The 25,784-nt window shown below is 56.0% G+C and overlaps 1 protein-coding gene across 1 annotated transcript in view; it reads left to right on the forward strand.

Annotated features, from left to right (window-relative positions):
* Window positions 1–25,784, forward strand: part of COCSUDRAFT_46461 (hypothetical protein) — a gene marked incomplete at its 5' end in the record, with an annotated part of 37,594 nt that overhangs the window by 1,667 nt on the left and 10,143 nt on the right. The window contains 67 exons of the mRNA XM_005650508.1: window positions 147–325; window positions 360–592; window positions 734–996; window positions 1,144–1,309; window positions 1,412–1,598; window positions 1,719–1,882; window positions 2,006–2,207; window positions 2,339–2,601; window positions 2,782–2,958; window positions 3,109–3,242; window positions 3,474–3,631; window positions 3,802–3,965; window positions 4,247–4,519; window positions 4,755–4,953; window positions 5,050–5,199; window positions 5,457–5,715; window positions 5,931–6,023; window positions 6,135–6,172; window positions 6,321–6,574; window positions 6,710–6,911; window positions 7,141–7,294; window positions 7,417–7,707; window positions 7,881–8,152; window positions 8,334–8,478; window positions 8,581–8,840; window positions 9,047–9,352; window positions 9,577–9,834; window positions 9,993–10,294; window positions 10,441–10,681; window positions 10,789–10,948; window positions 11,105–11,271; window positions 11,405–11,554; window positions 11,747–12,004; window positions 12,132–12,293; window positions 12,427–12,588; window positions 12,839–13,076; window positions 13,270–13,407; window positions 13,529–13,782; window positions 13,940–14,083; window positions 14,315–14,459; window positions 14,637–14,810; window positions 15,063–15,229; window positions 15,337–15,585; window positions 15,705–15,937; window positions 16,051–16,241; window positions 16,421–16,500; window positions 16,655–16,920; window positions 17,078–17,333; window positions 17,567–18,289; window positions 18,413–18,613; window positions 18,780–19,008; window positions 19,166–19,287; window positions 19,431–19,661; window positions 19,823–20,074; window positions 20,333–20,557; window positions 20,750–20,973; window positions 21,210–21,348; window positions 21,535–21,654; window positions 21,935–22,142; window positions 22,247–22,438; window positions 22,589–22,887; window positions 23,113–23,268; window positions 23,408–23,497; window positions 23,639–23,736; window positions 24,780–24,999; window positions 25,131–25,331; window positions 25,420–25,731. Coding sequence (XP_005650565.1) covers window positions 147–325; window positions 360–592; window positions 734–996; window positions 1,144–1,309; window positions 1,412–1,598; window positions 1,719–1,882; window positions 2,006–2,207; window positions 2,339–2,601; window positions 2,782–2,958; window positions 3,109–3,242; window positions 3,474–3,631; window positions 3,802–3,965; window positions 4,247–4,519; window positions 4,755–4,953; window positions 5,050–5,199; window positions 5,457–5,715; window positions 5,931–6,023; window positions 6,135–6,172; window positions 6,321–6,574; window positions 6,710–6,911; window positions 7,141–7,294; window positions 7,417–7,707; window positions 7,881–8,152; window positions 8,334–8,478; window positions 8,581–8,840; window positions 9,047–9,352; window positions 9,577–9,834; window positions 9,993–10,294; window positions 10,441–10,681; window positions 10,789–10,948; window positions 11,105–11,271; window positions 11,405–11,554; window positions 11,747–12,004; window positions 12,132–12,293; window positions 12,427–12,588; window positions 12,839–13,076; window positions 13,270–13,407; window positions 13,529–13,782; window positions 13,940–14,083; window positions 14,315–14,459; window positions 14,637–14,810; window positions 15,063–15,229; window positions 15,337–15,585; window positions 15,705–15,937; window positions 16,051–16,241; window positions 16,421–16,500; window positions 16,655–16,920; window positions 17,078–17,333; window positions 17,567–18,289; window positions 18,413–18,613; window positions 18,780–19,008; window positions 19,166–19,287; window positions 19,431–19,661; window positions 19,823–20,074; window positions 20,333–20,557; window positions 20,750–20,973; window positions 21,210–21,348; window positions 21,535–21,654; window positions 21,935–22,142; window positions 22,247–22,438; window positions 22,589–22,887; window positions 23,113–23,268; window positions 23,408–23,497; window positions 23,639–23,736; window positions 24,780–24,999; window positions 25,131–25,331; window positions 25,420–25,731 — 13,823 coding nt within the window. The remainder of the gene's footprint in view (window positions 1–146; window positions 326–359; window positions 593–733; window positions 997–1,143; window positions 1,310–1,411; window positions 1,599–1,718; window positions 1,883–2,005; window positions 2,208–2,338; window positions 2,602–2,781; window positions 2,959–3,108; window positions 3,243–3,473; window positions 3,632–3,801; window positions 3,966–4,246; window positions 4,520–4,754; window positions 4,954–5,049; window positions 5,200–5,456; window positions 5,716–5,930; window positions 6,024–6,134; window positions 6,173–6,320; window positions 6,575–6,709; window positions 6,912–7,140; window positions 7,295–7,416; window positions 7,708–7,880; window positions 8,153–8,333; window positions 8,479–8,580; window positions 8,841–9,046; window positions 9,353–9,576; window positions 9,835–9,992; window positions 10,295–10,440; window positions 10,682–10,788; window positions 10,949–11,104; window positions 11,272–11,404; window positions 11,555–11,746; window positions 12,005–12,131; window positions 12,294–12,426; window positions 12,589–12,838; window positions 13,077–13,269; window positions 13,408–13,528; window positions 13,783–13,939; window positions 14,084–14,314; window positions 14,460–14,636; window positions 14,811–15,062; window positions 15,230–15,336; window positions 15,586–15,704; window positions 15,938–16,050; window positions 16,242–16,420; window positions 16,501–16,654; window positions 16,921–17,077; window positions 17,334–17,566; window positions 18,290–18,412; window positions 18,614–18,779; window positions 19,009–19,165; window positions 19,288–19,430; window positions 19,662–19,822; window positions 20,075–20,332; window positions 20,558–20,749; window positions 20,974–21,209; window positions 21,349–21,534; window positions 21,655–21,934; window positions 22,143–22,246; window positions 22,439–22,588; window positions 22,888–23,112; window positions 23,269–23,407; window positions 23,498–23,638; window positions 23,737–24,779; window positions 25,000–25,130; window positions 25,332–25,419; window positions 25,732–25,784) is intronic.

Genomic DNA, 25,784 nt, shown 5'->3' on the forward strand with positions numbered 1-25,784 from the left:
ACCTCCTCACTTCCCACTGCCTGTGTGCACTGTGTCTCTAAGCATCTTTAGTGACATGTGCATGCAAGCTTGCTTACCTCCTTCAGTGGCTTGTAGTAATTTTGCAGTCCTTCTACAACTGACTGACAATGCCTGCCGCATGGCAGGCTTCTTTGAGCTGTCCAGCAACAGGCGAGACATATGGCATGGCAAGGGCATGGCTGGTGTGGGCCAGCTCAGATGCGACTGGAACATCAGTCTGTTGAAGGCAAGCCCAAATCCCCAACCCAACGTACCCTCCATGAAGCACACCGCAGCGACGATGTTGTCGGCATGTGCTGATCATGTACCTCCAAGATGTGATGCTTGCCTGTGCGCAGGATGTTGCGGCCCCGGCCTATGCGAACCTCTTGGCAGAGGCAGCCAAGGGTCTGGGCCCCAGCCCTGCCTTCTACAAGCTTTGGCCTGTGCAGCTTGTCAGGGAGCCCTGGGCAGTGCTGGTCACAGCGCTGTATCAGGAGCTGCCATCACGCAAAGTGGTGCACACCGCTGCTGGAGGCGGCAAGTGGCTTGCTCCGGACAATGCGGTCTATGTGGACGGCGCTGTGCAGAGGTCTGGCATCTGCACCTGTATTCTCTTTCACGAGAATCTCTGAATTCGCAATTTTCCTTTTGGCATGCCAAAAACAGTGTTTGTGCACATGTAACATGTAACGAACAGGAGTTGAGACCGTGATTGCCTGGTCTTGCATAGGGACAGTGCTCTTGTGGATGCGCTGATAGCGGTGGGAGTGCCCATTGCCAGTGGTCCGCCAGAGGTCACGCGCATGCTGGTGCAGCACACTGTGCAGCGGCCGCAGCTGCTGTGCCCGGCCTCCCTGCGCGTGCACATCCGCTCTGCCCAGCGTGCCACCCTCGCCGCCTGCAGCGCTGACAAATCTCGCGCAGCCGTCCTTCTGGCCTACTGCCTCCAGGACTTGGATGAGACCGACCCTGAGTCGTGCCTGGAGCTTGTTGGTGAGGCCATCAACTGTATTTATCCTGCAAATGATCAACTTCAGAAATATTGGATTCTTTGAAACCATGTACCTTATAATGAGATCGTGGTTGATATCAAGTACATGGCTTTGTGTGCATGTTCAAAGCAATATTCGTCTGCAACAGGGCTACCACTGCTGCCACTGATGAATGGTACGATCAAGGCAATGGAGCGGGTGGCTCCTGGTCAGGATGCAGTGTATATCTGCAGCGCTGTTGAGAGGAAACTGCTCGGCGCGCATGCCGCGTGTCTTGTGGACTCCGACGCCTTGAGCAGGGAAACAGCCGACAGGTGTGCAACATCCCTGGGTCCTCATAATTGCCTTGGATGACAGGCATGAGCGCCACTGACCGGCCAGATGATACTATGTCGTTTGAATTGTGCATTCTGCAGGCTGACGGCAGTGGCATGCACCGGGTGCCTGGACCTGCAGCTGGTGGACAGCTCGGCTCTGGTGGATGTGTTTCTGCCGCGGCTTCTGCCGCGATTCTGGCAAGGACAAGCGCTTGTGTCCTGGAATGCTGGAGCTGACGGCGCCCCCACAGCTGACTGGATAGCCTTGCTCTGGCAACAGCTGCAGGTGTGCAGCTTCAGTGGTTTACCAGACGCATAGACTACCACAATAGCACGGCGTTCTTTTGCATTTGGTGCATGCGGCTGCGGCATGCATGGATGACAAGATGTTTTGATGGTTGCACAGGCGTTTGATGACCTCTCAGTCTTCTCGCCATGGCCCCTGCTGCCCACAGCATCCGGCGAGCTGGCGGCACTCACAACGCTGGACAGATCTCTGCTGGTGTGGGAACCAGATGATACTACATGGGAACCTCCTGTCACATCCGCTTTGACAAAGCTGGGCATCAGGTAATTACTTGCTACCAGATTCAACTGATTACATGACAACATAATGCGTTGATGCTTGTGTCTTGCGTCTTGACTCTGGAGAACAATCTTGGTGGGAGCTGAAGCGGCTATTCCTGCTTGCAGGCTTGTGAGCAGCAGGGCTGGTGTTGCGCACCACAAGCTGCACCGCCATGTGCACCTGGGGACTGGGCGAGGCGTCTTGGCTGCTCTGGAGGTGGTCTTTGCGCAGTCTGGGCCATATGCAGGAAGCCACGCTGAGGAGCTGTTCCAGAGAACTGGCATCTCTCAGGACGAGAGGCACGCTCTTCGGCGGCTCCTGCTGCAGGTTGGCTTCAGCAGCATTTCCCATCAGCTGTTGTGTGAATTACAGGGTCAATTCCCAAGCTTCAAATTAATATTTAAGACGATATTGCGTGTGGCAATCAAGGTGTTGAGCCTGTATGCATGCATGGACAGGAGAGGTGGCTGCGGGGGCACCCAGAACACTTCGATGTGCTGCGTCACCTGCCGATCTTTGAGACGGCATCTTCAGCTTCAGAGAGCAGAGAGTCCGGATCACCGGCCTCCTTCATTACCCTGCTGGGCCAAGCCTTCATCGCCCCAGCAGCCATGCCGAGCTCTGCGCTGCCCACCTCTTTCGTGGCATTCGCAAATGATGCCGAGAGAAACGCCCTGCAGCTGCTTGGCGTGCAGCCTCTCAGCCGCAGCGAGGTCCTCAGGTGCCATTTCACACCAGGTCCTGTATGAATAGATATACAGTCTATGGCGTGACGCTCTTGAGAAGTCTACGCTGTCTTAAGTGATGATGTGAAGTCAGTTTATATATGGCTCCCCAAGGATTGAGAAGCGAGGGTTGAAAAATCCTAGCCCTTTTAAAATGTCATGAATGTGCCTTGCAGGAGGCATGTGCTGGGCCGTCTGCCTGACCAGTCAGCTGCGGCAAGGCAGGCTATAATGCTGTATGCGCTGTCCCACCTGCCCCTCATGGTGGCAGAGGACCATGCAGTCCTGGACCATCTGCGCGTGACCCCCTTTGTAGACACAGAGTCTGGCAAGCTTCAGCCGCCTGGTATTCTGTACGACCCAAGGCAAGCTCTCCTTCAGCCCTTCTCCTCCTCTCATGATCTTGATTGAAGGCGCATATAGATTCATACATGAATACTGTAGGTGCATGTTCTTCATATATGTATGAAGTAGGATGGGATCCAGTGTGCCTTGGCATGCAGGAAGCCCGAGCTTGTGGCTCTGCTAGACAGCTCCTCCAGCTTCCCAGCAGGCCCCTTTGCCTCAGAAGAGGCGCTGGCTTCGCTGCAGCGGCTGGGCCTGCGGTCCACTGTCAGCACTGCAACGCTGCTGGACAGTGCGCGAAGCGTTGTCGAGCTAGCTGCTCGTGACCAGGAAGCCGCTCGTGCCAGGTAGGTGCTTCACACCTGGTTATGCACCTTGTACCCTCGCCATCGCTATCTTATCCTGCAATGACTATTACAGGACCTTGGGAAGTATTTAGTGTATGAAATATATTCTTCTAAAAGAGGGGAGTGATCCTGTAGTACCTGAACCACCAGTATTTATGAAGCTGGTTGTGGCAGAGGTCAGCTGCTGCTGGAGTACCTGGAAATGGAGGCTGGTCGCCTGCTGGGCCCCTCTCAGGGCCAGCAATCCGGAGTGGAGAGCCTCCTCAACAGAGTCACTGCATTCCGACAAGCTCCAAGCGCATCGCCTTCTCCAGAGGCTGCACGCTTCTGGGCGGTGAGCCAATTTGCTCATTTCCATATCCCAATGATCACAGCCCCTGCCTTTTGTATTCTGCACATGGAAACCGATGATGAAGGTTGGAAGCCCGTGGTCTCTCCATGCTTCGAGATACCTGACTCTTGAAAGATCTTGGTTTTTGACACCTTTCAATGATGTCAATGCAGGAGATGGGCGGGCTAGCTTGGTGTCCTGTATTGGCTGAGGCGCCCTTTGAGGGGCTGCCCTGGCCGAAGCAGCAGGAGCTTGTGGCGCCTCCGCGCGCCATGCGTCCCCTGCAGGACCTCTGGCTCTGCTCCGGCACCATGTGCATCCTGGCAGCTGACTGCAGGTGCTGCTTAACCCTCAAATGGCATTCTCTTCTCCACCCATAGCAATGTTCTGTCTTCTTAGTGGCGTCTTTCTTGAGTCCAAAGAAGAGCGTCTTCTTTCTTGCATCATTCTGGCATACAGGGACTTGGACTCTGCAAAACTTCTATTGTAATACAGGATCCATCATGAAGTATGCTGCATGGCATGAACATGTGCTGCTGTGGATTGTGCTTTTTGCGTTCTTTCTGGGTATGGTTTACTCATGGATGCAAGCAGTGACAAGTGTGTCACATGGAGCAGGACAGCTGTGTTGGCGGACGGGCTGGGCTGGTCTGCGCCGGTGAATGGCTCGGTGGTGGGAACGCAGCTGGCCAGCCTGGGTGCAATGCACCCGGCCGGCCAGGCCGCTGACGTGGCGCTGCAGCAGCGGCTGGCGCGCGCGGTGCCCCAGATCTACACCTGCCTCTCCTCGCTCAGCCGCCACGACATGGAGGTGGTGTCCGCCATCCTGTCGGACGCGCCCTGCGTCTGGACCGGCAATGGCTTCGTGCCCGTAGCGCGCGTGGCCTTCAGGTGAGTCATCCTCTATCACAGTGGTTGATACTGCATCCCCTGGGCGCTTAGGCATGCGCATCTAGCATCCCCTTCCTGCTCAATGCATGGAGCCAGAGCACCTTCATCTGAGGCCTTATTTACCTTGGCTGAATGTGCTCTCTGTCCTGCTCAACTGGCATTCTGACAATCTCCTCATCTGTATTGTTTGTTCAAGCTCGGCTTTTTTCATGGATTGAGAAATGCTGTGTTGTAGGGGACCTCTGAATCTGAGCCCTTGGCTGTACTGCATCCCCGGTGACCTGCAGCCATTCAGGCAAGTGCTGGCGGAGCTGGGAGTGGCTGAGTCCTTCACAGCAGACCAGTATGTGGGCGTCCTCGCAGACATGGCAGCAGCATTTGGCAAAGACCCCTTGTCTGCGGCGCAGCAGGAGCAAGCCGTCTCTGTGCTTCAGGTAAAAGCTCATCAGAGGTTCCTTTTATATATTGCTTCACTTTTTGTCCCTAATGATCAAGTGCTCATGAACTAAGTTCCGCTCTTTCTCTTGCAGGCACTGTCAGACATGCGCGTTAATGCTGACAAGCTTTACATCTTGGACAGCCGCAGCGTGCTTGCACCAGCCAGCGACTTGGTCTACAATGATGCTCCATGGGTGCCAGACCAGCAGATCAGATTCGTCCATCCAAAGCTTTCCAATGAGGTGTGCCTTCTTCAACCGGGACCTGACATGTCATGATTACAAGGAAAGGGTATACAGCAGGCAAAGCCAATATATGTATGTGTCACAGGGGCAAACATCATGCACGCTTTACTGCAATTGGTGGTGGGAGCCGTACAGACTTTTGATAATGTGGCACAGACATACAGCAGCGCGTGCCTGCTGACGTACTTAATATTAGGGTGTGAGATTGGCAATGACTTTTTCTGCAAGAGTATCACGAAGAATGGCGGGCGCAGGTGTCTGAGAAGCTGGGCGTGAAGTCGCTGCGGCGCATGATGCTGGCAGACAGCGCAGACACGGTGCCGCTGGGGCTCCACTCGGTGGAGGCCTTTGGCCAGAGCGAGGCGCTGACGACGCGGCTGAAGCACATCATCGATGACTACGCGGACGGCCCCGGAATCCTCATGGAGCTGCTGCAGAATGCTGACGATGCGGGCGCCTCTGAAGTCTCCTTTTTGCTAGACAACCAGCAGTATGGCACCAACTCCGTATTGGGTGCGTTGCCAACCCATGGGTTTCTGTTTGCCTTGCGTCTTGTTGGCTTTATATCGGCGAAATATCTGAAGATGTGAGGATCCTCCCAAGTAAACTGTGAAGGTGGTGCCGTTGAGCAGCAAGTTATTAGCAAAGGAAGCAAATTGCCAGGTGAGGCTTTGGCAGAAGTAAGGGGCACGCATGCATGCTGTGACGGGTGTCCTGTGGGCTTGCAGCGCCGCGGATGGCTGCATGGCAGGGCCCTGCGCTCCTCTGCTTCAACGACGCGGTCTTCACGCCTTCTGACTTCCGTAACATCAGCCGGATAGGTGCGTTTGCCGTCTGTGGACTCTGCTTTTGCCACCTTTGCGCAGACTGCAGAACAGTCCCTTTCCTCAAGAATTGAAATCTGAAAAAGCTATTCTCTTTATGTCTTGCAGGTCAGGACACGAAGGTCGACAGGCCAGCCACTACAGGGGTACGTCACACCTGGGCACATCCCCCTGCAAAATGCCGTGCATCCTGTTCATTTGCATCTTATTGATGGTGGCTTCTGCTTCAGCGAATCTAGACAAATGAGAAAAGATACATGTCGCATATGGCCGATGTGTTGTGTTGCCGTGCAGCGCTTTGGTCTGGGCTTCAATGCTGTCTACCACTGGACAGATCTGCCAGCCTTTGTGAGTGGGGACTATCTTGTCATGTTTGACCCGCACGCCAAATGGCTGCCTGGCACCAGCCCTGCGCAGCCGGGCCTCAAGATTGCCTTCCAGCGAGCCAATCTCCTCAGCCAGTTTCCAGACGCCTTCCAGCCTTTCCTGCACTTCAACTGCTCCCTCAGAGATACATATCCCGGCACCCTTTTCCGATTTCCCCTGCGGTGAGCATGCCTCCACGCTTGCTGATCACTTCTCTGTGAGCGTGCCTATTGCAAGCATCATCTTGGAGCTGAGTCACCAAGGCCCTGACATGGATGCACAACATTCAGTGCGTGACTTGTGTTGGTACAATGCAGGACCGAGGAGCTGGCGAAGCAGAGTGAGATAAAGGGTCAGGCGTACACGCCCAGCAGCGTGCTGTCTCTCTTTGAGGGCATGCGCGCTCAAGTGGAGCGGACACTGCTCTTCCTCAAGAGCGTGCGCTCTGCAGCTGTCTACGTGCGCGACGCTGGAGACGAGGCTCCCCGACTGCTCTTCAGGGCCAGCATGGACACTCAGGTGCCCAATTCAACTCCCCTCAATGTTTAAATGACGTATACAGCATTATGAAAAGCAGCCCATGCAACCATGCTCGATAGCCCTGGCGTGCCTTGATGTTTTGAGCAATGCAGAGTTACTAATTGCAGAGTTATCGGCAGCACAATGGCTGTGTCTCTCTTCTTGACTCTGGTGTGTGTCACCTGGGAGGATCTGCATCGATGTAATTGCTTAATTGTGCAAATCACAGGACGGGCGCAGCTCTCAGGCTGCCATCTGCCGCTTCATCGGGGAAGGCGGCAGGGTGCAGCGGGAAGCCTTTTACCAGAGGCTGGCAAAGGCTGGCCCTGCTGAGCTGCCTGCTGCGCAGACCACTGCCACTGTCACGATTGAAGACCTCCATGGTACATATCCAGCCGATTATAAGTAGCTCACATGCCACTATACTGGGCTAGGAGATGCATGTTGGTGATTCCTGTGAGAAAGCAGTTATCACGTTGTCTGAGGATGCTGATGTTGTCTGCAGGTGAAGAGCAGAGGAAGCTGGTACAGACATGGCTGATCAGCAATGCACTGGGCGGCAGCCGCGCCAGACGCATGGCTGTCCAGATGCAGAAGGCTGGTAGGGGCCTCGTCCCCTGGGCGGGAGTGGCGGTGCCAGTACAGCTGCCTCCTGCCAATGCCCTTGAGCCTCTACAATTACGAAACAATGAGCATGAGCAGCTGGTGCAGAACCAGAGTGCTGCCCCTGCGGCCGAGTCTACTCAGCCGCTGGTTGGGCGTGCCTTCTGTTTCCTGCCGCTACCGTGCTCCACAGGTTAGTTTCTCTTGCTGCTCTATATATATAAATACATATATATATATTTATCTCGATAGGATCCTTTCCCAATCTCAAAGTGTTGCGCATTTGCAAGTGTACAGCGTTCTCCATAGCTCTGATATTGTGCAAAGTCATGGATGTCAGCAATGAACACTTGTATGTGATGGCAGGGCTTCCGGTGCATGTGAACGGCTACTTTGAGCTGAGCAGCAACCGGCGTAACATCTGGTTCTCGGACCTGCCCTCAGATCTGGCAGGGCAGGGCAAAGTGCGCTCCGACTGGAACCTGGTTCTGCTTGAAGACCTGGCAGCGCCCCTGTATGCCGGCCTGCTGGCTGAGTCAGCCCAGCGCCTGGGGCCTACACCTGCCTACTTTGCGCTGTGGCCGCCGGCAAACCTCGCTCCGCCCTGGTCCAACCTGGTAACGCAGCTCTACAAGGAGGTGCGATCTGTTGTACCTTAACTGTAATCTGCTCAGATGGCACATCTTGTCAGCTTTGGTGGACTGAAGGTCTGAGCTTCTGTCTATTTCTTGGCAGCCTTGCACAACAATCAAGACCAAAGAAAGGGATCTGCGATTTGAGTTTGCAATGGAGTTAGAATTGGATCCTGGAATGGTGCAGGTGGCTTCCCTGAAGGTGGTGTGGACAGACAGCCGAGGCGGCAGGTGGGTCACACCCACAGACGCCCTCCTCCCAGACGAGGCCTGCACCGCCGACCCCGAGCTTGCCGCGGCCCTTTCCATGGAGGGGATGCCCCTGGTGACGGGTGCGCCAGCCTGGCTGCTGAGCGCCTGGCTCAGTAAGGTCCCGGGCATCAGGACAGTCACGCCTGCTGCTGTGCGCTCTCACCTCAGGGCGAAGGGCGCAGGATTGGCTCTGGCGCAGCGCCCTGCAGAGGAGCGTGCGGAGGCAGCTGCAGCAGTGCTCTCCTACTGCCTGTCAGGGCTCCCACTCTCTGCTCCCAAGGCGGTGCAGCAGCTGGCAGGGCTGCACATTGTGCATACGATGCAAGGGGGGCTGACGGCGCTGCAGCCGTCTGAGGCAGGCGTGGCGCCCCTTCTGCTTGCCACTGGGGAGCAGCAGGAGCTCCTGCCTTCCAGCCAGGCGGCCCTCGTCCTGCACTGCAAGGTATATTCTGCTCCATGCCATCTGGTGAAAGTATTATGCATTAGAGTATTGCCTTGCACACACTGATCTAGTCACCTGGCTAGGGCTACTTTCTTTACACACAATTGTCTCTCAGGCTAAAATTTAATTCATTCATTCATTCATGTTTTGGGGATTAATAATGGTATGTGACATGGGCCTAAGAATCTGATGTGTGCGTTCTGCAGGCTGATTCTGTGCTGGGAGGGAAGCTGCTGGCGGTGGCCGGCTACGGTGCAATGAACATCAAGGCTCTCTCGGCTGAGAGCCTGGCAGAGACGCTGCTGCCAGAGCTGCTTCCCAGGCACTGGAGGGGCCAGGAGACGGTCACCTGGGACCCTCAGGCGGCCGCTGCCGATGGGCACTTCACCGCAGACACGCTGTGCAAGCTGTGGTCGCTGCTGGCTACGTTGCCTGACCTGTCGGCTCTGCAGTCCTGGCCGCTTGTCCCAGCGCACAAATACACCCTCAGCCAGCTGGGCTCTCCCTCCAAGGTGGGACTCCCATTGTACCTCCTTTCATCCAGAAATGATCTGATTGTCGATATCGAGCATTGATCAATTGTACCTCTCTTTCTAATGGCTAGGATGGCTTCAGGGACATGGCCGGGCAGGGACTCTATCACACTATCCTGGATCACCATCGAGGCAAATGTTTGAGTGATCTCTTCTTGTTAAAAAGCAATGTGGTGAACTCAAGGATTCACCATGGTACACAGGTGGTTGAGGAGGGCGCCTGGGCGGAGGGAGTGAGCTCAGCGTTGGCCAGGCTGGGCGTGCGCGTGCTGGACGGCAGTATCCTTCCCCCGGCCGCCATGGGCTCTGCACGCGCGCTGGTCAACCCTGCCACGGGCTGCGGCGTGCTGTCCGCCATCAGCAACGCTGCAGGCGGCGACCTCGGCCGCATCGGCCGCAGGATGATTGCCGAAGGTGTCACCACAGAAGAGCGACAGCAGCTGCGTGCTTTCCTCATTCAGGTCCGAGACTCACTTATGAGTCACCTTTCTTCGTGACATCCTATTACCATTCACTTGATGCATGAGGCGCCCATGTGTCGTTGGAGGCTTATTTGCATCGTTTTCTTACATGAAAATGACTATATACACTCTACTGTACATGTGCTTTATGCTTGCAGGAGCGGTGGTTCAGTGGCCCCGGCTGTGTGACACCGGCGCAGCAGAGCGTGGTCAAGGCGCTGCCAATCTTTGAGGCCGCAGCAGGCGCGGCGGCTGGCGATGCTTCTGCAGAGGAGCCAGCTGCGGCATTCCTGGATCTGCTGGAAGGCCGCTACCTGGCGCTAGATGGCACGGACGAGGCTCTGCTGGGGCCGGGCTTCCTCAAGCATGTGGCGGCTGGGGAGGCCAGGGTGCTTGTGGAACGGCTTGGGGTGCAGCTGCTGACGCATCAGCAGCTCATCACAGACCATGTGCTGCCAAGGTGAAGCCACAACACCTGTCCTCCCCGACCCTGCTAGGCATGTGCATGTGACCTTCTAGGCCAAAAGCCATCCAAATTCTTTTGAAAACGGCAGGAGCGCAGCTGGCACGACTCTGCCCCATCACAATGTTCTTGCTGTGCTGCAGGTTGCACAATATTGCGCCCGCTGCCAGGGATACTGCAATGCTGCACCTGCTCGACAGCATCCAGGCAGTCCTGTCCAGCAACCCGGCACTTGCGAAGCAGCTGTCTACAACAGCCTTTGTGCCAATCAAGGCTTCTCTGGCCGCGCCTGTTTCCCTGTACGACCCAAGGAATGAGGAAATGGTCGCGCTGCTCGATGCAGACACCCACTTCCCCTCAGGGCCCTTCAGAAAGGATGACAAGGTGCTGCGCTGACAAGCCTGCCACTCATGCATGATTGGCGTGTAAAGTTGTGTGCTGCAAAAGCTCTTCATTAAAGTATCTGATCTCCTCTTTGGTGTTCTTCACAGGTGCTGGATGCATTGAAGGCTCTGGGTCTCAGGAGTGAGGTTAGCTCGGAGATGTTCCTGGATGCAGCTCGGTCTCTGGACAGCCTCAAAACCACGCCTGAGAAGGATGTTGACCGAGCATCCCTCCTCCTTGAGAAGCTGGACGAAGTGGCCACTCAGGGTGCGTTGAAGCTTCTTGCCTTCTCGGAGTGCTCATTATTGGGGAAGCAATTGCTGGTCCAAAGCTCCTTTTTTCTGCCCATGCAATATTTTAACAGCATGCAGAATTGCTTCAATTTGGACAGGTCCTGAAACAGTGCCGACACGGTGTGTGCAGAGGATGTTGAGGATCAGGTTGGCAATGACCTGAGTGGCAACGAAGGGGACTTCTGGGAGAAGATGAAAATGCTGTGCTGGTGCCCTGTGGTCACTGTGACACCCCACCCGGACATGCCGTTCGCCAGAGCCAGCGGCCACCTGGCGCCACCTAGGATCGCCCGCCGGGTAGGACACAATGCTGACAATTCCCTGACAATGTTGCAGACACTGTAATCTTTGAGAAAGCCATCATGAGAGCCTCTTTATTAGTGCGGTGCCCTCATACGCAGCATATGTTCAAGGTCTCCACTGCATGCAGGTGCATGAGGCTTGGCTGTGCTCGGCCAGCCTCCGCCTGGTGAACGGCAATCCGGGGGCAGCTCTGGCGTCCAGGCTGGGCTGGGCTGGTCCCCTGCCAGCCACCACGCTTGGCGCACAGCTGCTGGAGCTTGGCAGGCTGCACCCCCAGGTACAGCCATCGACCAAACCTGCTTGTCTCATGGCACTTGTGTGCATGATACAAATCAAGTATATATATGCATCACGGTGGTTTACGAAGTCGCAGTATGTCTCTGGAGTGGGAGCAAATTCTTCGTTTCCTAGCCCAAAAATTCTATTTCAAAAGTGAGTTCAAGGGCCCAAATGGAAGGTTCCGTGGCAGGTGGAGGATGACATGCTGCTGGGTATCCTGGAGGACAGCGCTGTGCAGATCTATGCCGGCCTGCAAGCACGCCTGGACGACGCAGCCGAGTGCGACGCCGTGCGTGTCATGCTGGAGGACAGTGCTTGCGTCTGGGCCGGGCGTGGCTTTGTTCCGGCTAATCGCGCTCTGCTGAGCCTGAACCATGACTGCACCCCCTACCTGCACCATGTGCCGGAGGCTGTGGCGCCCTACAAACAGCTCCTTGCATTTCTGGGGGTGAGTTTCTGTCCTTTCCCTGTCCCTGTTTCTTCTCGCTCGCTTGGTGATACTCGAAGTGCTAAATGTGTGAATGCTGTATCTTGGAGAGTGCGTGAAATTAAATTCTGTCTCGGGTCTGTGGCAGGTGGCTGATGGGCTCAAAGCCGCCCATGCCACGCGCGCGTTGCAAGACATGGCGAAGGAGCAGGGTTTAACCAGCCTCAGCCAGAAAGAGTTGTCTGTTGTGGTCCACCTGGCACGAAGCCTAGCAGAGATGAAGGCGGGAGGTGCCTCCATACATGAGCAGGTGCTCCCGGCTTCTAATCTTAATCTGTTGCGGTTACTGAATGCCAATACTGTGACCCATTGGCCAGCATTCCAGCATTTCTGAGTCATTTGCGCGGGCCAATTCGCTTATAGCATTAATTTCGTCACTGCAGGTGTGGCTGCCAGACAGCGAGGGCGTGATGGCGTTGGCGCGCCACATCTTCTTTGACGATGCGCCGTGGCTGGCGGGCGGCGGGCAGCGCCTGGTGCATCGGGACATCCCCAACGACGTGGCAGAGGCCTTGGGCTGCCAGAGCCTGCGCTACCATCACCAAGTCCGCCTCCAGCACATTGAAAACCTCCTCAGGGAATTCTTAGTGCTGTCGTGATACGCTCCTTGCCACTCAATATCTGTCATTGTCAAGGAGACGTTTGGCAAGGCCATGAAAGTCTGCTGCAAGCTGTGAGGCCATGTCCATATAATCAGGATCTCTCCAAACCAAGCATACGTGGGTGTGTGATCGATTCAAGCATAGAAATAATTGAACAAGCTTTGACGTTTGCGATGGTGCGTTGCATGTGCAGGTGAACACCCGCATGACGGCGGATCTGCCGTGCGCGCCAGCCTCCATGATAGCGCCGTTGCTGACAGCGGCGGCCGAGGACATGGCGCATGCGCTGCTGGACATTGCTGAGCTGGCGGATGCCGTGGGAGCGGAGACCATGGAGGTCACACTAGACTACAGGCAGCATGGCGTCGAGTCGCTCCTGCTGCCTGGCCTGGCAGACTTCCAAGGACCAGCCATCTGCATCACCTTGCCAGGTGTGATCCTTCTACAACAACCTGGAATGTACCCCATGTACTTAGATTTGTAAGTACAGGTGGCTATACTGAGGATATGCGGAAACTGGTGAACGAAACCTAAACACCCAGGGGAGTCAGCATAGGCTATGTGAAAGAGACACGTTATACAGATACAATAACTTAGGAATTAACAAAATGCATGCAATTGCAGGAGTGGTGCTCAGCAGAGAAGAGCTGTGCCAGCTGCAGTGCCCCGGCACGCCGTACCGTGTGCGCGGCAGGAACTGTCGGTGTGGTACCGGCCTCCTGAGCTCCTACAACCTGACAGACCTTCCCATGGCCATCTCAGGTAAACCTCCCAAATACTTGTCCATGCATTCCTTGCCCGATGTCGTGAGCTCATGCTTGGTCACAAAGGCACACATTGTGTTGTGAATGACGCCCAAGAAAGAACATGTTGTGCCTCACAGGTGACAGCCTGTACATTTGGGACCCGCATGGGCATCACCTGTCAGCTTCAGGCAAGAAGGGCACCGGCGCCAGCGCAGCAAAGCAGTACCAGCACGTGGGCGGAGAGTCGGATCTGGTGGCGCGCTTCGCTGACCAATTCTCAGCATGGGACTTTGGCGGCCCGAGCGTTGACATTAGCTCCAAATTAGACTGCACCCTCATCAGGCTGCCTCTGCGCAGCGCCACTCAGGCGCCAGGCAGCAGTGTGTGCCAGGTGGGTGCAATCCGATAAATTGTCTCATACTGTCTGTCCTGCAATGCAGGATTGCACTTTGAACTTGCAATTCTCTTTGCAATCGAGAGATTTGGAAGCACACCGAGCCAGTGGTTATTGCAGAGGAAACTAAATTATGGGCATGCGTGGTGTGCAGGACGTCTGGGATGTGGAACAGGCTGCGGCCCTGATACGTCAGTTCTCTGCACATTGTGGGCGCATGATGCTCTTCATGGAGTCACTCCGCTGCATCCGCACCCAGCACACCCTGCAGGACTCTGCCGCTGTTCCCCTCTCCCAGGTCAGTATGATTGCCTTTGCAGAGGATGTTGGCACCCATTCGGGGGGTTCTGCTTTCCCAACAGTATCAGCAGGGTTGTTTGCACCATCAATGCCAACGGTTGACACGCACATCTGCAAAGACATTTGTGCCCCCAGCTGCTTGCAGTACATTGAGCTCTGCATTCCTCTATAGAGGGAGTGCTTTTGCTTTCATTAATGGCAAGTACGAGTACAGTCCTTGGCATTGCAGGTGTCCCTGGTGCCGCATGAGCCTGGCAGGCGCGTGGTGTTCGATGACAAGGACTGGCGCCACAAGTCCCTGGGCCAGCTAGTCCGCGGGCACCGCTTCCCAGGCATACGCAAGACTCTCAGCTTCACCATTGTCACGACCTCTGGTGTGCCTCTGCAACCAATCTGTCTTCATACCTTCTGGACCAAAATGCTCAATTTTCTGTGTAGAAGATTTGCTTGAAGTACAGTGGCACCTGCTGTCTCCTACTGTGACCTGAGCAAAACATAGAAGCATCATGGGAGCGCAAGAACAGGCACATGATGGGAATTATTGGGGGCAGGAGACAAGAAGGACGTGGTGCCAGAGCTGTGGCTGGTGTGCGCCAATGCCGGCATGGGCGCGGCGAGGGATCTGGCTGTGGACAGGCGCTATGCAGCGCTGCAGCTGGACCCCACAGCCGCCGTCGCAGTCCGCTATGACAACATCAAGGACCCCAAGGTCCTCCCTGCAGGAGGTGTGTGCCCCCATGGGCTTGGAGGTCTTGGGAATCCCATTGCGCATTTATAAAGTAGGACTCTCTTTGACCGCACAAATGGAGGATCTGATACACGGGTTGCTGGACGTACCTCGATCCTACATCCCTAGGAACTGAAAATTTTGTAAAAATAATAAACTCCCATCTGCAGTTTGTATTGTTCCTGCCGAGAAGATCGGGTTGTAGATTGAATGTAAGTTGAAGCTTGTGTGCACTGTGTGTGTTGGGCAGGTCTGTTTGCTCCGGTGCCGCTGCACCTCGGCAGCCCAGCCAACACGGCAGGGGCACTCGCGGATCACCTCCCCTTCCTGGTGTACGGCGCCTTTGCAATCAGCCGCAGCGGCGGCAGACACATCGCCGGCGCTGACAGCGTGCATCGACCACCCATGCCCCCACAGGTTGTGCAAGCCCTTTGTGTATTTCAAACGTGTTTGTGCATGCTCTGTTATGCTCTTCTGTGTCAATATGAACGAGGTCCTGATGTGGTGGTGATGTTGTCCTGCAGGCCCTCCAGCAGACACAGGAATTGCTGGCTGCGTTCAATCAAGATCTCATCGCCACAGGCGTGGTCACTGCCTGGTCAGATGCTTTTGGGGTGCTACTTAACCGCTACGCAATTCCGGGCAGCTCGCGACTGCGACCCTGCTCTGCCATCTACGACATGGTGCCTAGCGGGAGCCATGGCACACACGACGAGAAAGAGGCCCTGGTGATGAAGAGAGCTGCAAGGACTACGAGATACATTGCGGCTCAGGTGGCTCACAGCCGAACTTGTTGCTGCAGAATAACTGCTGAATAAGTTTTGTGCTTTTGGTCCCCGCCCCTCTTCCCAATTTTGATGAGGTGTTCATTCTCCTCTGCGATGTGCTACAGGTGTGTGAAGACATTGCGAGGAAGCCGCTGTGGCAGCTGCGCGATGGCCGCATGGTGGGCCTGAGCCAAGGCTGCTTTATACAGCCAAACGCGGATGTCAGCGAACTGGGTGCGGCAGCCCTGGACTTTATCCAGCGCAAGCTGCCACTCTTCAATGTCCCCTGGCATGTCAAGACGGTTCTGGAGGCGGCAGGCATGAAGGATTGCAGCACTGTCACTCCCAAGGCTGTCAGGTGGGCTGTGCCTCGGGGTTTGGTACTTGCACTAACACAAAATCTGTGTTTGCGGGCCCAGAGATGCCACCGTATCTGGCGTATGAGATTGCACGTTTCCGTTGTTTTCGCAGACCCCTTCTGAAGCAGATGATGAAGAGTGGAGACGGGGTGTCAGGCCTCAACCCCACTGAAGCTGCTGAGCTGCTGCATTTCTGCTTTCAAGACATCTGCAGCCTGATGAAGGAGCTGCAGTTGATGCCACCACTCCCAGACCCTCCAGGACAGCAGCCATCAGCGACACAACAGGAGAGAAATGCTGCAGGTTGACACCCCTTTTGTGACTTTGTTTTTAGCTGTGGTAGCTTGCATGAGCACCAACCGTACTGCTTGTATGGAGATTCCATGCCGGCATTTCTAGAATGATAATGCTGTCTGTTTGTAAGACTGCGACCGTTTGGGCGGATGGCGTGGAATGAATGGCTATTTGCTTTCTCCATGCAGAGACGCCGCAGCCACCAGGGCCGCCCCAGAATTTGCTGGACGAAATACTGGGAACCGCAGCAAACAATCATCATGTGCAGGTGATGAAAGGCTCTAATCCCCTGCTTGTGTGGAACATACGCGCGCCTTGCAGTACAAGTATCTGACAGGTCGCCAGCCCCTTCAGAACCTTGTATTTACCAAAGCATGTAACATCGGTAGATATATACTAAGCAGATGACGGCTGTGCTGCAGGCGACAATGTCGTACTTCAGGGATGTGCTTGGCATGGAGGCCGGAGCTGCAGCCAGGGCAGCTGCTCCAGTGCATCAGCGAGATCTGCCTGCGCAGCGAGCACCTGAAGAGGCCCCAAATGCAGAGGGGCCAGCATCAGCTTCTGTATCATCAGAAGCTGAGGCGGCGATGCAGAAGCAGCGCCAGCTGTCAGGGCTGCTGCAGGAATGTGTGGGCCTGCCCACGCCCACTGCAAGCAGCAGAATTGTGGCTCTTGGAACACGCAGGTGATGTTCTGAAATTGCTCTCATGATTGAGTCTGTCAGGTCTTGTGCGATGTGAGAATCTGGTGTTACTTATTCTGGCAACAGAAAGATGTGGGCACTGCGTTGCTGCCTATTAATCAAAAGTGCTTGACAACGAGTGTTATTGCTGCTGGTGCAGGCTGTACATGCTGCCGCAGCAGTGTCCACTCAGCCTCATAGATGTGTTGCCCAAAGATATCGGACTGTGCGATTCCCTGCTGCATCCACTGGTGGTGGAGCCTCTTGGGGAGTGCCTTCACAGGGCAGACGTTGCAGATGTGGTGATGGTGCAGCCGTTCACACTGCGGGCAGCTGCTTTGGCGCTGCAGCAGATGCTGCCCCATTTGTGGGCCACAGGCAACTCTGTGTGCGTAGCTTGGCAGGACGGCACGCAGGTGAGCGTTCCTTCCTTCTCACATTGCCTCCACTGTTGCATTTGGCAGTCAATTAGATCATTTAGACCCACAGGTGCTGAGCAATTTGCACGCAGCCTTATGCCCATGTCCTGTGACACCTGTTCCATGGTCGTCTCATTGCTTATGTCCTGGCGTCTGTGGCAATGCGCCAGCTGCAATCCACTTCTTTGTAATGCATGGGTGTAACGCTTTGTGCATCTGGTACTGCACAGGGTGGACCCACGCCAGAGAAGTTGCTGCAGCTGTGGCAGCTGCTGATGGCCCTGCGCGACCCACTCCCCTCAGGTGACGTGGCACTGCTGGACCGCTGGCCGCTCATCCCCAACCGATGCGCCCGCGGCACAATGGTCCGCGTGGCGCACCGCGCTCTCATCTTCTGCCCGCCCGATGTGACCCACGGTGCAGGCACATCAATAGCAAGCGCCCAAGTCCCGACACAAGTGCACAACAGCAGCGCAGCTGGAGAGGCGGACCTGTCTGACCAGTGGGCAGAGATAGAGAGTGCATCCTCCTTGGATGGCTTGGAGGATCAGGATCTTGAGATAAACAGACTTCCTCGGCTGGACCTTCAAAATCTCAGGCATCGGCTCGACCAAGAGATGCAGCCTCTCTTGACAGAGGAAGAGCCGGCTAGCGGCACAGCAGAGGGCGACAGCAGGCAGCAGGCAGACCATATTGAAGGAAGGCAGGGCAGCTCAGCTATGGGCCAGGCCATGCCAGCCAGACCAAATGCAGATCTCTTAGCAGAGACCGAGGTGGAGGAGCCGGCTGGGCCGTGGGAGTGGCTGCTGCCTATCTTGGAGCGGCTGGCGCTGCCGGTTCTGGACACCCGATTCGGCATGCTGGCCCCAGTCTGTGCTCTGGATGGGCAGCTGTCCGAGCAGGACACCATCCTGCGCAAGCTGCAGCTCTGCAGCGAGGCTGGCCTCTTCCAGGTGGATTTCTCTCTGCCTCATCATGATATTCACCCCCTCACTGTTACCGCAAGCTCCTCGTTGATCCTCTACAGAAGTGATTTGAGATGTTGCAGACAGACGCTGAGTTCAAGGCTCATGCAGGTGGATCAGCTGGGACAGATGGACTGCGAGCACCTGTTCGGCTACTTTGCACAGCATGTACCACTCACTGAGGAGCCCTCCCAGCTGGACTTCTTGCGCTGCATTCCCATCTTTCCGGCGCTGCTTCCCGGCCGCCGTGTGGCTCTCAATTCAGGCCAGCAGGCTGTTGCCACCTGCCCTCCAGCAGTGATCACTGCGGCGGTGGGGGACGTCAATGCATTGCCAGAGCAAGTGCAGGCACGGCCCAATCACTCTGCAGCCTCCCTGCAGATCCAGATCACTTTGCCTCCGTTACCAAGGCATACTGGAAGGCAGTCATTGACAGGAGTAGGATGAGTACCGTGTGACAATTTTTCACGCTGTGCAGGGCATGCTCCTGGATTTGAGGCCGCAGTATGAGCCCCTGTACCGCGCCCTTGGAGTTCCCACAATGTCAAAACCCCTGCTGATGGCCAAATACGTTCTGCCCCACTTCAGTCAGCTGGCGCCCCCTGCCCAGGACCACGCCTTGGAGAAGATTCTGCAGCAGTGGCCGGTGTTGCGGAACAATGTGGCTCTGTTCGACGCGCTGACCAACACACCATTTGTGTTGACAGGTAAATGACACTGCATCAGTCAGCTCTCTGTCCTCTGTGCCTGCGCAACACTATATAATGCAAGCTGCGTTTGAAGACAAGGAGGGAGCTTGATATCACAAGTGATATGTTGAGGGTAGCCAGGACTGCTGAGTGACTGCGATCAACTGTACTGCAGCCACTGGGGAGAGGCGGCATGCGAGGGACCTGTACAACCCAGCAGTGGCATTGCTGGCCAGAACCTTCCGCGATCGGCCTGTCTTCCCCACCGCTCAGTTTGCCACTCCTGGATGGACTGAGGTACATGTGCCTCCACCCCTTGTAAAGACCGCTGAAAGCTCTTGCTGACTCATGTGCCGAGAATGCTAAAAGATTGCAAGATGCATTACAATGCATTTGGATCCCATTCTGCAAGCTGATGCGGGAATTGCATGGGTTTGCAGGTGCTCAAGCAGATCGGTCTGCGGTGCGAGGTGGACAGTGTAACCTTCCTGGCGTGCGCTCGAGAGCTGGAGAGCTGGGGCCTCTCAATGGCTAAAATGGATGAGGAGCAAGTGGGCGAGAGCATGGCTGTGGCCCGTGAGCTTGTGCAGGAGTTCAGGAGCAACACTGCCCTGCACTCCAGCGAGCTCTTCACCGCTCTGCGGGACATCGCCTTTGTCCCTGCAACCAAGGTCCTTCTCCTACCGCCAAATGCACAACGTTGATCACATTCTCCTCAGTAATGGTGGCATCCTTCATCCCTTTTTCCTGACAACACAACCCAAGCGTCCAAATTCAAGACTATTGAAAAATAGGGACGGGCCAATAAGAATGCAAAATCTGTGCGTTGCAGGGGTTGCCTGGCAGCCACGAGGCGAGAGCAGTGCTGGTGAAGCACTCACATGCGGCCCTGCACAAGGACTGGCCCCTGGCATGGGCGGCTGCGCCTATCCTGGAGGAGGGCAGCGTGCCCCCTGCGACCGCCTGGACTGCGCTGGGGCTGCGGTCTCCGCCGCTGTTCTCCACTATGCTGCAGCACCTGAGGGCCCTGTCGAGTGATGCCGGCCAGGGTGCACTCAGCAGCTGGCCTGCGCGCGGGCCCACGGTTGACGAAGCCTTCGGCTCCATCCTGGACTACATCTCCGCGCAGGCAAGAATTTTGCCAAAATGATGTGGGCCCAAACATCTGGGGTTGCTAGATCAGCGCTGCTTAAGTCCTTGCTGAAAAGCAGGGCGGAGCCCCAACAAGTAGATTGTATGCTGTTGAAGCAACCACATGATGCCTACATGGCTGTACAATTAGCAAGTTGGTTACCTTCTGACAATGCTAAATCTGTGAATAAATGGACAATGTGATCTGCAGGGGTTGAATCCTGCGCAAGCGAAGGAGCTGTCGCATCTGGCGCTGATCCCTGTCGCGAATGGAACCCGCTTGGTGCCGCCGTCCAGCCTGTACGTGCGGCTGAGGGATGACCTGTCACCCTTTGCTTTTGAGTTGCCTACCGCTCTGGTCGGCCGATCCACTACCCTGCAGGAGCTCGGCATGAAGGCTGCACCCAGCGCAGCCGACCTCATCTCCTTCTTAAAGGTGCCCTCTTTGTCATCTGGCCACAGCAGAGCAGTAAACAGAGCTTCAACTGTGCGTGATATGCAGGTCCTCACCTAGTTGGAGTCTCCTAGTCTCGAGCACAGCTTGAGGTCGATGTTTTGAAGCTGCGTGTTGAGTGGAAGAGTTTGCAATGAATTGCGCTTACTAGAAGAATGCCATGTTGATGCACAGGGACTGCGGCGGACCCTTGGGAGTGCACCGCTGAACATCAACGAGGTGCGCGCGGTGCTGCGGCTGCTGCGCTACATCTGTAAGCACAAGGACCCGGAGCTGCTGCGGCTGCTGCGGCAGGCGCAGGCGGCCGACGGAGTGCTGGTGCCTGCGGCTGACAGCCGCCTCGTGCCTGCCAGCGCATGCGCGCACACCCTCACCTGCCCTCCCCATCTGCTCAGCAGGTGACAGCATTGTCTCGCTTTTGCACCTTTTGCTTTATTGTAGTGAACTCATACTGTACTTCTCCGAAGGCAACGTTGCATGCCATGTAGGACTGATGCCCTCCTTGTGCATGGCATTTATTGTCGGCACATTTAGTGCTTCATACAGTGGAGTACGAGCAGCGTCGCCATGTGTCAGTGCTTGCCAAGCACGCCTGTCTCCACTGGCAGTTTTGTATAGACTTGAGGCCGTGCAGGGCTGCGGAGTGTGTGGTGTGCGCGCATCCCCAGCTGCCACTGGACATCTGCCAGCTGCTGGGCATTACCGCACTGGAGGACATTGCATATGAAAGCCTGAATGAGGCAGAGCCCCTCCAGTATCAGAACATCATCCAGGTGAGGCATCTTACAAACATAGTTGTTTTCTGCCTGGGCAAAGCCAATCAGTTGCAGCTATGCGGTCCCAGAAGGTCAATAAGATCAGGTGCTAGCAGACTTGATTCACGTTGCCTGGGTAGAGCCACCAATTGCTGAAAGATGCTGCCAGGCGCATGGTTCCTAGAGGTGTTGTGTTTGCGACAGGGGCAGCACCGGAGGGACGTGCAGCAGCTGCTGAAGAGCCACGAGATGGCGCGTGCTGTGCATCAGGTCGTATCACCATATGCAAAAGCGGTGCCGGCTCTCGCGCTGAGCGTCAAGGACGTGAGGGCTATCCTGTCCGGTGCGGCAGATGCCCTGCACTTTGTCATCGCCTGCCAAACCACTGTGCACTTCAAGGCCAGCAGGGCAGTTATTGCCCAGAAGACCCCTTCCATGCAGGCAAGCTGCTCTGCCTCCCTTTGCTTCTTTTGCCTTGATAACCCAAGCTATTGCAAAAGGTCTGGTGTAAGCAGCAAACAGCAGCGAGCAGTTGCCTTAAATTGAATTGGAGGTCGTGCATCTGATTACAATTTCCAGTGTTCTGATTGGTGGACTCGCACAGGTGTATGAGTTCACGTCGACCGCGAGCGGCGCAGTGTTTATCGCTGATCCACCGCCGGGCATCCAGCTGGCCACGCTGCTGTCCCGGGCGCTCAGCCGCGCGCTGCGGAGCCCCCTTGCGCTGCCTTTGGAGCCGCTGCTGTCCTGCGCCGCCGCCGACCTTCCGGCCGTGCGCGAGGCACTCCTGCCGGCTGCCGCAACTACGAGCGGTGAGTACTGCTCCTCTGTGGTACTGGCATGCTCAGGCAGTTTCATGGATGACTTGTGGATTTTACTATATGAGCCCTTACGATAAGAAGAATGGGTGTCACAGGAGGCTTGGAGCTGGCCAGACTGGGCGCGGCTGGCAAGCTGGGCACCACCTTGCTGCCCAGCGACCAGGCGCTTGTGCAGCTGAAGCCGCTGCGCCCATTCGCTGCCGGGGAGTTGTGTGCCTACCTGGCTGGGGCGTCGCCTGCTGCATTGGCGGCCAGGGCTGCCCAGCAGCGTGCAAACGGCCTCACAGGTGCTTGCCATTGCCACTCCACAGCCTTTTAAGTTCTTGTCATGATCTCCAGGCGCAGCAGGGCTGTGTGTATGACTTGGATGGTATCTGAGGCTAATCGATGCTATTTGGAAGGGACGGAGACCTCAAGGGGCAGGATATGTTGCCCAGGGGTCTCGGGTGGAGGGCAGGTGCTGTGCTACGGGCGAGTGGCACGCGACGCGCGGCCGGAGGAGGGCGCGGCCGTGTTCAGGGTGTCGGTGGAGGTGTCAGCCAGCCACTTTGCCTACCTGCTCTCCTCAGAAGTCTACTCCTTCCGTGGCGGCAGCGCCGGGCCGGGGCCGGCCGGCGCCGCGCAGGACGCCGGCCAGCCGCCGCATGACGCCCCGGCAACGCCGGGCGCCGATGACCCGATCAGCAATGGCGCAACCAAACTGCCGCAGGCCAGTGAAGCAGTCTCTGAGCAACTGGTGAGCGCAAATCGATTTCTTTGAATGAGCGCCAGCATTTGTGAAAAACTGCCGTTGAAGAATTGCGATGGTTAGTGAGAAGGGGAGAAGAATGCGTCGATAGGAGAGTAGCTAGAAATGATTGACGTGGATATAAAGGAAGATGAGTGCATAGCTGGTATGTTGATCTACACAATGGGGCGCTGTTGCTCTGTCCTCATTTCAACGCGCATCGGACTGGTGCAGGCGGTGGAGCCGAGGGAGGTGGTGTCGGCGATCCGGGACATGCTGTCGGCTGCAGATCTGCCGCTGGGTCTGGAGCGCGAGCGGCTGCTGGAGCACTCCCTCAGCCTGCAGGCCCAGCTCAAGGCCACCCAGGCCGGCCTGTCCCACCAGCGCCAGGTGCGCGCAGTCTACCGCCGAATTCTCACCATTTCTGATGCATTACGACTCTGCATCCTGTGGGGCATTCCTTGGTAAGCAAAGTAGTCATGTGTCAGTATGCGCGCTGTTTGTCATGGTGTGTTGGGGGTTGCATCAGGCGGCAGACAGCGCTCGGACGGAGGGGGAGGCTGCCCGAGAGGCGTGGAGGTGCCGCATCTGCCTCAGCGCTGACGTGGACGCTGTGCTGGTGAGGCATTGCCCACCCTGGCCTTTTTCAACACTCTACCTGCTAGTCATGGTGTCTGCCTGCTGCAACACGTATTGGAGCGTGTCAAAGATACAGTGGAAATGCACTTGATGCTGAGAATATGCTTTGGGTGGGGTGCAGACGACGTGCGGCCACGCTCTGTGCTGGGACTGCGGATCAGCCTGCCGCCAGCGCTGCCCCTTCTGCCGCACACACTCACCCGTCATCCGCCTCTACAAGTGACCTGTCTGCCTTGTGGCGTGGTGTTTGGGGCTGCGTGCCGCCCTCCTTGCCTTCGATCGATTTAGCTGTAGGTATATAATGTAGAATGTGCGTGCTTAATTGTAGAACCAGCTGTTTGAATCTGAGCTCGAAACAGGCTGTACACATATGTATGCAACGGGACAATGCATTTATTGTCAGTGCCGGAAGTGAAGCTAGTAGGAGCCATCAGAATGTATTCCGGGATTTTTGTTAGCGTCTGCCAGACACATTGAACATTCTGGTAGTAGAGAACCTGCGGAGTGTAGCTAGCAGAGAGGGAGAGGCTTAGGTTTCCAAGAACTGCAAGAATTATTATTTGGTCTGTGTATCAAGATGTGCAGTAGGCCTAGGCCTAGGCCTAGGCTAGCAGTAATATCGCAAAGTAGAGCTAAGATCTGATGCACGGATGTAGATGGTCTGTTCGAAGTCCATTTTTGCCGTGCATTCTGTCTTGCTTCAAGTTAAGATATCCTGAGCCGTTACGGACCGTTACACCACGAAAGCTCACGAATTGATCCACTACATAGCGCTTTACAGATTAGAAGTGTGTATTAAATCACGCTTTAAAGTTCCCGTATTGGTTTTCCGAGGCAAGCATGAATTTCAGAAAGGCACAACTGATCTCGGAGAATAGCGATGTGCACGTCCTAGACCCGCCCACTCCCCCACGTCCCTTTCTGAAATTATGGCCGACCAACGCACCACAAAAGCAAAGGCACCCATTAGAACGGGAGCTGCCTGTTGAGCTAGCCGACCGTGTTTGGGGATTTGTGTACGGTGAGGCTTTGCTGCACTTCTATGCTTTTGTACTGGAATGTAATGGTGTGGGAGCAAAATAACCGTCAGTGAATCTCATCAATGTTAAAATTGCTCACGAGTTCTCTTGTGCAGCCTGAAATTATGTCGTTTTCGACACAGAGGAAAATGAGGCACACTGGATAGTGTCCCAGGAGGGCACCCACCTGTCACAGACATACTTGGAATACCTGCACGCGGCAGCTGAAGGGTTGCAGAGCAGGATTGGCAGCCACAGCATTGCATCTCGGGCGCTGATCATCAATCTGGGGCCCACCTGGCCGACAGCCGAGGCTGGGCGAGCCTTCGCCGACAGCATATCAGAGATGAAGGTGGATGCTTGGGAGCAGCCTCCAGGGCTGGGCATCTGTCCCCTGGACACCCTCTTCAACGCCTGCACCACCATACACCGCTGGCTCTCCCTGCAGGATGACAATGTGGCGGTGAGAGCTGCCACCCATGATGCCCGTCTTTCTGGCATGTTTCCGTGCGCCACCAGCCCCTGAGTTATTGCAGATTTTGCTCACCATTAGGACATCTGCGTGAGTGAAGGAGAGGGAACTCAACGCTGCAGGTGTTGCACGTCAGGGGCTTCTCTGGCGCCGGTCTGACATTCCTGGCCCTGCTCGCGGCGTGTTTCCTGCTGTTCAATGTGGAGTGCCGCTCCCTAACGGTTGCCCTGGCCATGATGCCTGACCTCAGGCTGCAGCGAGTCTTCCACCAGACAACCCCGGCATCCATACCACCCACAAGAAGGCGAGCAGTCATGCACCTTGTGAGACCCCATTCATGCAGAGTAACTCCTCGATTGGGGGCATGCCGTTTGGTAAATGCATGATGGCTGCTTGGCTTGTTGCAGGCAGTTTGGGGGAGCTCAGCTGCGCTACGGGCACTACTTCCAACAGATTGTCACGCCCGGTGCACTGCCGATGTTGCGCAAAAAGCGGCTCATTCTGTTCAAGGTGACGTTGCGCGGGTGGCAGAGGGACGAGCACGCAACAGAGCACGGCAGCAGTGGCAACGAGGCCAAAAGGCCAGCGAAGCCCTGGTCTGAGTGGGAAGGGCCTGGTGGACAGCACATCCAGCATGGCAGCCAGAGTGTGAAGCTGCGACGGGCGTTCTTGGTCATCTACCAGAGGGGCCGACAGATCTGGGCAGATGAGGCTGCGCCAAATGTGCGCGTCTGCCTACGATATTACCTTCATATTCCTCATCCCTCCTTTTCTTT

This window comes from Coccomyxa subellipsoidea (assembly GCF_000258705.1).
Source record: "Coccomyxa subellipsoidea C-169, whole genome shotgun sequence".
In the NCBI taxonomy this organism is placed as follows: domain Eukaryota; kingdom Viridiplantae; phylum Chlorophyta; class Trebouxiophyceae; family Coccomyxaceae; genus Coccomyxa; species Coccomyxa subellipsoidea.